Below are 11191 nucleotides of genomic sequence, written 5' to 3'. Positions count from 1 at the left end.
AGATGGTCCAGATGAACTTAAGGTTGGGGTGGAAGGTGTTGGTGAAGTGGATGAACGGTTCGAGCTCCTCGTGGGAGCACGAGGTGGCGCCGATACAGTCATCAATGTAACAGAGGAAGAGGTGGGGTTTAGGGCCAGTGTAGCTACAGAAGAGGGATTGTTCCACGTAACCTACAAAGAGGCAGGCATAGCTTTGGCCCATGCGGGTACCCATGGCCACCCCCTTTGTCTGTGGGAAGTGGGAGGAATTGAAAGAGAAGTTGTTGAGGGTGAGGACGAGTTCGGCTAAGCGGATGAGGGTGTCTGTGGAGGGGGACTGGTCGGGCCTGCGGGACAGGAAGAAGCGGAGGGCCTTTAGGCCATCTGCATGGAGAATGCAGGTGTATAGGGACTGGACGTCCATGGTAAAGATGAGGTGTTGGGGACCAGGGAATTGGAAGTTTTGGAGGAGGTGGAGGGCATGGGTGGTGTCATGGACGTAGGTAGGGAGTTCCTGGACCAAGGGGGAGAAAATGGAGTTGAGATAGGTGGAGATAAGTTCGGTGGGGCAGGAGCAGGTGGAGACAATGGGTCAACCAGGGCAGTCAGGTTTATGGATTTTGGGAAGGAGATAGAAACAGGTGGTGCAGCGTTGGGGAACGATGAGGTTGGAGGCTGTGGGTGGGAGGTCACCTGAGTTGATGAGATTGTGGATGGTTTGGGAGATGATGGTTTGGTGGTCAGGGGTGGGGTCATGATCAAGGGGGCGGTAGGAGGTGGTGTCGGAGAGTTGGCGCCTGGCCTCGGCGATGTAGAGGTCAGTGCGCCATACTACAACTGCACCTCCCTTGTCCGCGGGTTTTATGGTGAGGTTGGGATTGGAGCGGAAGGAGCGGAGGGCTGCACGTTCTGCGGGGGAGAGGTTGGAGTGGGTGAGAGGGGTGGAGAGGTTGAGGCAATTGATGTCACGACGGCAGTTGGAGATGAAGAGGTCGAGGGAGGGTAGGAGGCCTTGGGGTGGTGTCCAGGAGGAGGGGGTGTGTTGGAGGCGGAAGAAGGGGTCAGTAGGGGGAGCGTTAGGCTCATGTTGGGTTAGGATTTTGTCTGTTCTTAAGTCTAACATTTTTAATCAGATGTTATATCTGCACATAAAAAGCATGACTCAAATTTGTAATAATGTGAGGTATTGATTTTAAGATTGGAAAAATGCACCGAATATGAGCTTAAGTATAGATAAGTGATCATCAGATGAAAGCAGGAAAACAAGATGGTAAAAACTATTCCAAAGTAGAGCTGTCTATCAACACAAGCAAAAGGGACTGATTAGAATCTTCCTTTCAAATTCCTAGGTGGAGACTTTTTTGATAACATAGATGAAATTTCAACTCAAATGAGAAAAGAAATAAAGTTTAATGCAACTTAACATATTATCAGGGAGGAAAGAAATTTAGTTATAACAATTTTTATTGATATAGCACCCCTAATGCAATAAAACATCCCGAGAAACTTCGCAGGAGCATCATGTAAACATCATATCGCGATATATAAGGTGATGGTATGTTACATGACCAAAAGCCAAAGTACAGGGTTTTGAGGAGTGTTTTAAGAGAGGAAAGCAAGGTAGAGCCATGCAGATATGTAAGGAGGGTGTTGCAGAGTTTGGGGTCTAGGCACTAAAGGCATAGCCATTAATGGAGGAGTGATTAAAATTAAGGATGTACAGGAGTCCTGAATTAGATGAGCACAGATATTTTGGATGGTTATGGGACTGGAGAAAGATTATGGAATAAGGCAAAGCTGAGGCTATGAAGTGATTTGAAATCAAGGAAGAGAATTTTAAAATGAACACTGCTTGACCATGCTCCAATGTAGGTCAACGAGCACAGGAATAAAGAACATAAGAGCATAGAAACAGCAATAAACCATTCAATAAACTCATGGTTAATCTGAATGTGGGCTCAAATCCACTCTCCTGTCAGTCCCTGATTACCCTTGACCACCTTGTCAAATAAAAATCTGTCTAACTCAGCCTTGAATATATTCAATGACCCAGATTCCACTGCTCATTGGGGAAGAGAATTCTAAAACATAACCCTCTGGGAGAAGAAATTCTCCTCAACTCCATTTATTTTTAAATTCACTCATGGGATGTAGTCTTCACTGGCTGAGCCGGAATTCATTGCCCAGCCCTAGTTACCCTCAAGAGGGTGATGGTGAACTGCCTTCTTGAACTGCTGCAGTTCATTCGGTACACCCACCATACCATTAAGGAGAGAATTCCAGGACCTTAAATGGGAGACCCCTTCCTTTTAAACTGTGTCCTCTCATTCTAGATTAACACATGATGAAGCATTCTCTTGGCATCTACCCTGTCTAGTGCCCTCAGATTCTTATGTACTTCAATAAGATCACACCTCATTCTCCTAAACTCCAATGAGAATGGTCATGCCTCCTTAACCTTTCCTATAAGACTCATCCCTTGAATCAGCCTAGAGAACCTTCTTTAAACTGCTTCCAGTGCAAGCGTGTCTCTTGTTAAGTGATCAAAACTGTGCACCATACTCCACATCTGGTCTCAGCAATAATATAGTTGTAGTAAGATATCTCTATTTTTATATTTCACCCCTCTTTGAAATTAAGGCTTACTTTCTTTATGTCTTCCTAATAACCTGTTGTACTTGCATCTAACTTTTTTGTGATTCATGCATGTGGATATCCAGATCCCTTGGTATGGCAGCATTCCATAATATCTCTGTTCAAATATTCTGCTTTTTTCTTCTTCCTACCAAAGTGGACAACTGCACAGTTCTTCCACACTATACTTCCATATGCCAAACTGTTGCCCAGACATTTAACGTTCCCATATTCCTTTCCAATATCTCTGTGTTCTCCTCATAGCTTATTTTTGTACTTTTCTTTGCATTGTTCACAATACAGTCAGTCCCTTCCTCCAGGTCATAATAAATTGTACATAGTTGACCCATGATACTGCACAAATTAGACTATGCCATCCTCAAAGTGACATATTTATCCCAGCTTTCTAGTGGGGGTGTTCATGGAGCCGTCAAGAGCAGGAAACATGAAGGTTGAGAAATGTTGATTCCCACATGATTGGTAGAGAAGCAGTGATAAAATCAGCAGCAGATCGAGCAATATCCAGGAGCAAGTTCATACTTGTAAGACAACTTTACCGTGAATACTTAGCAACATTAAATAGTTTTCAGTAAGATCTGGTCATCAAGATAAAGTCAGTGGCATCCAGTTCACAATCATTTAAAGGTGGCACGCATCCATCAGCTTTATACAGTGTGTGTAAGATCAATGTTTTTCCTTGTTTAAATCTACACTTCAAGAGAGGGAAGCAGGAGAATGGACTCTTATGTTAAGGCCTGCAACAAGGGTGAGTCAGTGATGAGGTGTATACTGGAGTGGGGTCAGTGACATGGAAAATTAGAGGAAAGATCTACGGGAGAACAGAAGGGAGTTCAGAGGGAAGCATGGAAGAGTGAAGTGGGAAGGGCCTGACATCCTGGGTGTGGTGCGGAGGAAGGGTGGTGGACAGTCAATCTCTGCAAGAAAGCATGGGACCTAAAGGGCAGTATCAGTACTGTCCAAACCTGTGCCACTCTCCTGGTGTTAGCTGGCACAGGGGTTTAGGTTCGCCAAGAGCATTTCAATCACTCCCACTTTCTCTGAGATTGTCCTTTTCAATGCAGAGGAAGGCAGCTGAGATTGCAAGGTTAGCTGTTCTGTGGTGTAGTAAGCATCATACTGGACACTCATATGAACATTCAATAATGAGTGAACTTAAGAACACATCATTGTTTATTCCACAATAAAGGAAATATCCTTAATCTCCCTGTAACCATCAATGCATGCCAACTATGAGACACGTAGCTCTCTAGGCTAATCTAAACAAATAATGATGATGCACACATGAAGAAAATGAAACTAAAGTGAAATATTTATAAGTGAATTCTAATATTGAAAAGTCCCCTTGCCACCTTTGTATTCTGAAGTCTTCAGTTAATCGCAATTAAGTTGCATGGGTAAGTTGTGGCTGTGATGCACAGCTTCCTTGTTTGACCAGAGTCCCTCCAACAGGCTGCCTCTCGTTACAGTGTTGCCAGTTCACCAATGAAAACCTTCCCCAGTTGCTAAGTTGAATATGTTCTGCATGCACGTGACTGACACTTAAACATTTAATTATAATCATGTGGGAAAAAGACAATAGATAGAAAGAAGTGGTGCACAGTTCTGATTATGACGTCAGAAATGGCTCATTGTTAACATTGCTTCCTGTCAGTTACTAATCCTTTTCAGAGAACATGATAGGGTTAGGGGATTTAAAACAAATTAAGACACAGGCAGCAAACATTTGTATGTTTACAGAGGGCAGAATATTGGAGATCAACTAGGAGTACATTGAATAAGCAAGTCTAAAGATAACCAAGGCATGACTGAGGATTTCAGTAGATGAGCTGAGGCAGGGGCAAATTGAAGTAAAATTAAGAGATGGAAATAGACCATCTTAATGATGGTGTGAATATGAAGTCAAATGTGAGCTAAAATTGTGGGTAGTCTGGTTTGTTCTCAGATTGTTGCCATGGACAGGAATGAAATCAGTAACTAGTGAGTGGAGTTTGGAGCAGGAACCAAAAACAACTGCTTCAGGCTTCCTAATATTTATTTGGGAGGAAATCTCTGCTAATCCAGTAATAGGTCTTAGGCAAGCAGTCTAGAAATTTAGTCACTGTGGAGGAGCTGAGAGATGCTAGTGAGGTAAAGCTGGATATCATCAGCATACATGTGAAAACTAACAGTGTGCTTTTGGATGATGTTGTGAAGGGCAGCACAGAGATTAGGAGTGTAGAAATTTATAATGTTGAAAAAGTTATATCAGCCACAAAACACAAGAAATTTCTCTTTATCATCCACCTTGTCCAATCTCACTTTACTGCTTGTTCCTCATATCCTTTAATTTTCCAGATATGCAGATGAGTCTTGACAGTGTAGGGTTTTTACGAGTTTTGAGGAGTTAATGGAATGACTTGATTGATGTCTTCCACGATTATGGTAAGTTATGGCAGGGTAAATAGTATCAATTGTTTCAATTGGTCTGTGAGATGGTAATGCAAACACAAGACAAATAGCAAGATAATTAAAGAAACTTAATGGCAGAGTAATTAAAATGTGGACTTTATACTGTTCACAAACAATTACTGAAGCTAAGTTAGCTTTGAATTTTATAGAAGAAAAGTCACATCTTCTTGAGAAAGAGACCGTTAAAAGAGAATAAGGAGAGTAGAAACAGAGTGGGTGACTTATTTGTAGAACTCTCCTCACTCCCAAGCATCCCTTTGGTGAGTAAAATAGCCTTTCTTTGGTCATTAACATTCTAAGAACAGCCACATATAATTTTACAAGAAGTACCAAACAAAAGAAAACAAAAATGGAATGTATTTATCTAAAAGACTGTTGGGTGAAATAGTTGGTTGTTCATCTGAAGTCTGGGTTTCTTAATCCATTGTTGATAACTCTGATCGAAAGCAGCAGATATGAGATATATCAGCCAATGTGCTGGAAACCTCGTAAGAATCAATCTAACATCCATCATGTTGGAATTAGAGCTCTCATCTGCCTGGGTCCTGCCAAGAGGTTAAAATCAAAATTCAATATTTGAAAATAGAAATGATCTCACTTTAACAAAGATGATGCTTGGACATCTTAACCATAGACAAAATAATTCTTTGCTGTGATTCCATATAAGAAAGGTATTATTTACACACAGTAACTGCTAGAAATTGGTCTATTCTTAAGATTGCACAAACACAAATAATAGAAGAGATTGCTACAAGTTACAAAGGCCACTTGCATTAGGATGCTTTTACTATGGTTTTGTTTTAAAGCTGGGATAATTAATTAATTAAGAACTGAATGATATTAGAAGATACAAAGACCATTTCAAATCAACAACAAATATGACCATCAAGGACAAATTTTGTTTCACTGAACTTTATAAACAAAAGCATATTGGCCAAAACTTAAGCTTAATTCACTTATGCCAAAAATTCTATGACTTTTTAAACCCTGTCAAAGTCCATGGCTGATCAATGCTCAAACATATATAATAACTTATTGTATGTAGCATTAGAAAAAACAAACAAGGTGTGCAAAATTTGGGGGAGAGATAGAAAGGTAGATAGTAAGAAATAGGTGGGATCAGAATAAAAGGTGATGCAATAGGTTTAATTGGGTTTACTGTACACACACGAACAGTTACGGTACATACATCTGAACGCTCCTAACATGGCAAATAAGGTTGGTGAGCTGCAATAATTAATAGATATTTGGGAATATGCTGCTGTGACGATAACAGAGACCTGGTTCAAAAAAAAGGCAGGATTAAGTACTTAATATTTCTGAATACTGGGCAAAGAACAAAATCTACTCAGTAAGAGTTCAGAAAAGATAAAGGTATTAACACTTCAGGGGGTAGTCTATTGCCAACTTATGAAAAAATATAAATGAACAAATATATGTGATGCTATTACACACTTGCAAATAAATAGAGTATTGCTGAAAACAAAGGTGTTCTACCTTTGGCTTACCCTGAAGAATGCCAAATTTCAAATGATCACAACAATTTGTACTACATGAGAGAAGGATTTGTTGGCAAGTCGACTCTAGTTGGCTGAGACATTGCCATGGAGAAAGCAATGGAGAACCACAGACTTGCCATGCTTCTGGAATATTCAAAAAAGCTGCAAGGTTTGGACATATTCCTATTATAAAATATGGTCCCTGTGTATGAACCTTCCAGCAAATTTAAACAAGCCATCTTAGAAGTTGACGATTACTTTGAGTAGGGTGATAGTGAGCTATCCTTGCACTCAACATTTCAACAAGTGCTGGCCAATCACATCAATTAGCAGATGTTTTGCTTTGGGCATGGCAAGCAGGGGCTGGTTGAATACAGTCTACGGTTGGATGGAATTCCATCGTTCTTAAAAACTATGCCCCAATTTTGAGTGTTAAAGTCCTGTGAAAGGACTTAACTCCAGAACCGTAATGATTCAGAGGCGAGAGTGCTATCAATAACATCACAACTAAAACTTGGCAGCAGAAGTTTGAGAGTAGCTTTGATAGAGCTGTTCAAAACTGTGAAGGGTCTCGAGAGAATAGGTAAAGGAAATAGCTCCCATTGATAGAAAGGTCAAGAACCAGAGGACACTGACTTAAGAAAAATAGAGGAAATGTAACTTGAAGACAAACTTTTTAAACAGTGGGGAGTTAAAATCTGGAAGGCACTGCTCGAGAGTGTGCAGAAGGCAGACTCAGTTGTGGCTATCAAAAAGAAACTGGAAAGTTATCTCAAAGGAAAAGAATCATAACTGCAGAGCAAGATCAGTGGAGTGAGACTGGCTGATTTGCTCTTACAGACAGCTGGCACATTTGTGAAGCGCTAAACAGCCTCCAACTGTGCTGTGAAATCAAACAGTGACACCCTTTATAGGATGTCTGGTGTGGAATCAACAACTTTAGGACAGGTGGAGTTAAATCAGCAAGAAATGAAAACTGCTTTGGACTCTGGAATTGATTGGTGGATTAAATATTTAATCAATTTGAAGTGATAAGTGATTTACTCTGCTTCCTCCAACTAACAGAGTCCAGTCGTGACCTATTAATTTTTGAAAACAAATATCTTTCAAGCAATCTTGCTCCATGTCTCCCCGAGTGTTTTCTAAGTTTAGAATTAGAGTTTGAAAACTGTAATTTAGAAAGAAGCCTTGACAGGATATGTGACCTTGAGGATCTGTCCTGCATTGTTTCTAATTTTCATCATACTATTCTTCACTCCTGAAAAAAAAAATTCCAATTAAAAGCTGTTTTGAAGTTAGAAAGAACAAACATAGGCCCAGATCCTCCGATCTCCAGATAGTTGCAAACCAGACATTCCCCAAAGATTCATGTCAGGACCCCTTGGAAGTCCTGATGGGCTGATTCCACGGGAATTGCCCGGGAAGTTTAAACTCTGAGTTAGAGTTGGAGACTTGGGAGAGATCTGACTTACTTACCCAGCAAATGTGAAGCAGATTAAAACCATGTCTACCTCCTGGATGACTGACTGATTGCGCTTCCTTTCAGTCCACACACCCGACTCCTCCTTCTCTCATCCCAAACCCTCTGCTATTAGCTGATCCTCCAACCTTTTGACCACTTTTTGACCCTCCAAACCCTTGACTCCCACCTGACCCAACTTCACCATCGACCACTACCCTGGCACCCTACCAGCTTACCTCATTCATATTCATTAACACACTGAAATAGCTCAATGTGTTCATGAATGAAGACATGCCAGAGATGGTAGGTAGTGCTGTAAAAGGAGCCTTGGCTTCACTTTCTCCAACAAACCTGTACTATGAAGAGGACTCCAATATCAGGTACCCTCTGCATTTCTGAAAAGGCCAACTTTGCAAGACCCACTTGTAGTGGGAACAGTGGAGAGCAGAAGCAGCAATCCAATGGAGATTGTCAGTCCATAACTGTTTAAAATCTATAGCCTAATAAGATTTGTCATGTGTGAAGGTGGCTATAGCAATAAATTTAATAAGTCTGATTTGTTCGGAAGGTTCACCCAATAAATTGAAACTTGATCAAAAATGGCTGCCTCACAGAAATAGAAGCACAAGATTATAAGTGGTGACCAATAAATTGGGTGTACACAGCATAAAGTGTACATTGATCTTTTGAGTGATTCTATCACGAGAAGAGATTGCTGATTAGCTAAATAAGATGTGCAGACAACATTTCTAAAATGCCTGGTGGGACACTATCTGCAAGTTTCAATTATAAAATTAAGAGGCTGATTACTTTACCTGCAGTAGATGACACTGTAATAAGAGGGAGGACTGTCACTGGGAACAGGCTGACAGATTCCATTGTAATCATTTACAATTGGTGGTGGTTCAGGGAAATAAGGTGGTGGTGGTGGAAGGACCAACACAGAATTATCTGAATGAAAATAACACACTAGTTAACAAACAGTACAGAATCCGAATTCAAACAAAACATCATCTTTCATTTATGTGTCATCTTTAATGTTCAAAAATAGATATAGAATCATAGAATGATAGACTTTTACACTACAGAAGGAGACCATTCGACCCAAAGTGTCTGTACCAGCTGCCGAAAGAGCTACCTAGCTAGTCCCATTCTTCAAGTCTATCTCCATAGTGCTCTAAATTCATCACCTTCAACTATATATCTAGCTTTCTTTTGAAATTTCATGCGGAATTCGGTTCAGCCAGCTTCTACAAGCATTTACTCCCTCCATCACTGATGCACATTGGCAGCAGTGTGTACCATTTACAAGATGCATTGCAACAACTCACCAAGGCTCCTTGAACAGCACCTTCTAAACCCACAACCTCTATCCCTTAGAAGGACAAATGCAGCAAATACACGGGAACACCACAACCCGTAATTTTACCTCCAAACTACACACAACCTGACATAGAAACATATTATCACTCTTTCACGGTCACTAAATCAAAATCATGGGAATTCCTCCCTAACAGCAATTTTGGGGGGTACCCACATCATGTGGACCACAGTAGGGTTCAAGAAATTTCAAGAAAGTGGATCACCACAACCTTCTCAACAATGGTTAGTGATGGGCAATAAATATTGGCCCACCTAGTGATGCCCGCATCCTGTGAATGGATTTCAAAAAAGTGATGTGACCAACGATATGGTGAAAGGAGAGAGATCGTGGTACTGTATAAAAGACTAACATCTTAAGAATGAAGTGTGTCACGTGGCAGGATTACACATACCCAAGAATGCAAAAGAGAAACCAGTAGGCTGAAGGAGATTGCAGAGAGAATGGAGAACCCGTTAGTAGAGGTTTGTGGCCGGCTGGTGGCATTGAGATAGGTAGCAATGGAACAGGTAGTCCCATTGAGGGGAGGTGTGGAAGAGCATTTCTTGGTTAAATTCTGGTCAGAGCTTGAGAAGATTGAAATCACTCAAGATTTTAGTCTCTACTTAAGTTAGGTCCATTTAACGCTGCATAATAAGGAGAGAGGAAATCAAACTTGACATTTACAAAAATATGGACTTAGGAAAGGAGACAGGACAACGGTTGGCAAAGACTGAAGGTCTATTGAGGGTGAAAGCTATGATAACATTGGTTGTGAAGGAGTCAAAGGTGCTGCCTGAGGAAGAAAAAACTGCTGACAATGTGAGTGAAAATGGTGGCCAAGAAGAGAGTTGTGTGAAGAGGAAATTCATAGTTCACAGAATCCCTACAGTGTGGAAACAGACCTTTCAGTCCAACAAGTCCACATCAACCCTCAGAGCATCCCACCCAGACCCATTCCCCTATAACTCATCTCTGAACACTACGGGCAATTTAGCATGGCCAATCCACCTAGCCTGCACATCTTTGGACTGTGGGAGGAAACCCAAGCAAACACAGGTAGAATGCGCAAACTCCACACAGTCACCTGAGGTGGAATTGAACCCAGGACTCTGGTGCTGTGAGGCAGCAGTGCTAACCACTGAGCCACCATGTTGCCCCATCCTGCATGGAACAGCACCAAATATTATAAATTGACGGAGCATCAGGTATGTCTCTGCAAGAAATGGTGCTTGGCAGTAAGACCGGTGAGAGGTGGAGATGATAGAGGCAATGTGAATGCATTGCTTCAGTCTTGGTGACACAGATGTCAGGCCACTCCTCATGATTTTGAAGAGTGGGGAATGATGTTACTAAACAACAGCTTGCTTGTGGAAAAATTCAAGTTTTCATAGTTCAACTTTTCATAAGGCAATGTTGAAGTTTCTTCCTATTTCCCCAGCAGCAAATGAAACAGTTAGGCAGGCTTGTTAAGAAAAGTTAATTGTTTTTATGTTAACGAGAAATCATCTGGGATTAATAAAAAGGACATATGAGACAGTCACTGAATTCTGAGGATGTTTTAAAAAGTGAAATATATCTTCCCTATAATAAAGCCTTGTATCTAGCATCTACTTCTTTCAAACAGATACTGCCTACCTTATAAATAATGCATGTGGATATCATAATGTTGTCATGTCCTTAAGCACTGTTTGAGAGATAGTAGGAACTGCAGATGCTGGAGAATCTGAGATAACAAGGTGTAGAGCTGGATGAACACAGCAGGCCAAGCAGCATCAGAGGAGCAGG

At 41.1% G+C, this 11191-nt stretch overlaps 1 protein-coding gene across 4 annotated transcripts in view; it reads right to left on the bottom strand.

Annotated features, from left to right (window-relative positions):
* Nucleotides 1-1370: 1370 nt before the first annotated feature.
* Nucleotides 1371-11191, bottom strand: part of LOC109919079 (transmembrane protein 171) — a 23353-nt gene continuing 13532 nt past the window's right edge. For 3 of the 4 annotated variants that reach the window (XM_048620310.1, XM_020519040.2, XM_048620298.1), the window contains exons 3-4: nt 8859-8994; nt 1371-5627 (exon numbers count right to left, since the gene is read on the bottom strand). In XM_048620310.1, coding sequence (XP_048476267.1) covers nt 5447-5627; nt 8859-8994 — 317 coding nt within the window. In that variant the 3' untranslated portion in view covers nt 1371-5446. Of the gene's footprint in view, nt 5628-7786; nt 7840-8858; nt 8995-11191 lie in introns of all 4 variants that reach the window. The other variant, XM_048620302.1, reaches the window with a different exon arrangement.

The sequence above is a fragment of the Rhincodon typus genome, chromosome 3, assembly GCF_021869965.1.
Source record: "Rhincodon typus isolate 14 chromosome 3, sRhiTyp1.1, whole genome shotgun sequence".
Lineage (NCBI taxonomy): Eukaryota > Metazoa > Chordata > Chondrichthyes > Orectolobiformes > Rhincodontidae > Rhincodon > Rhincodon typus.
The sequence above is the reverse complement of the archived record's forward strand: the minus strand, read 5'-3'. Positions and strand labels throughout refer to the sequence as shown.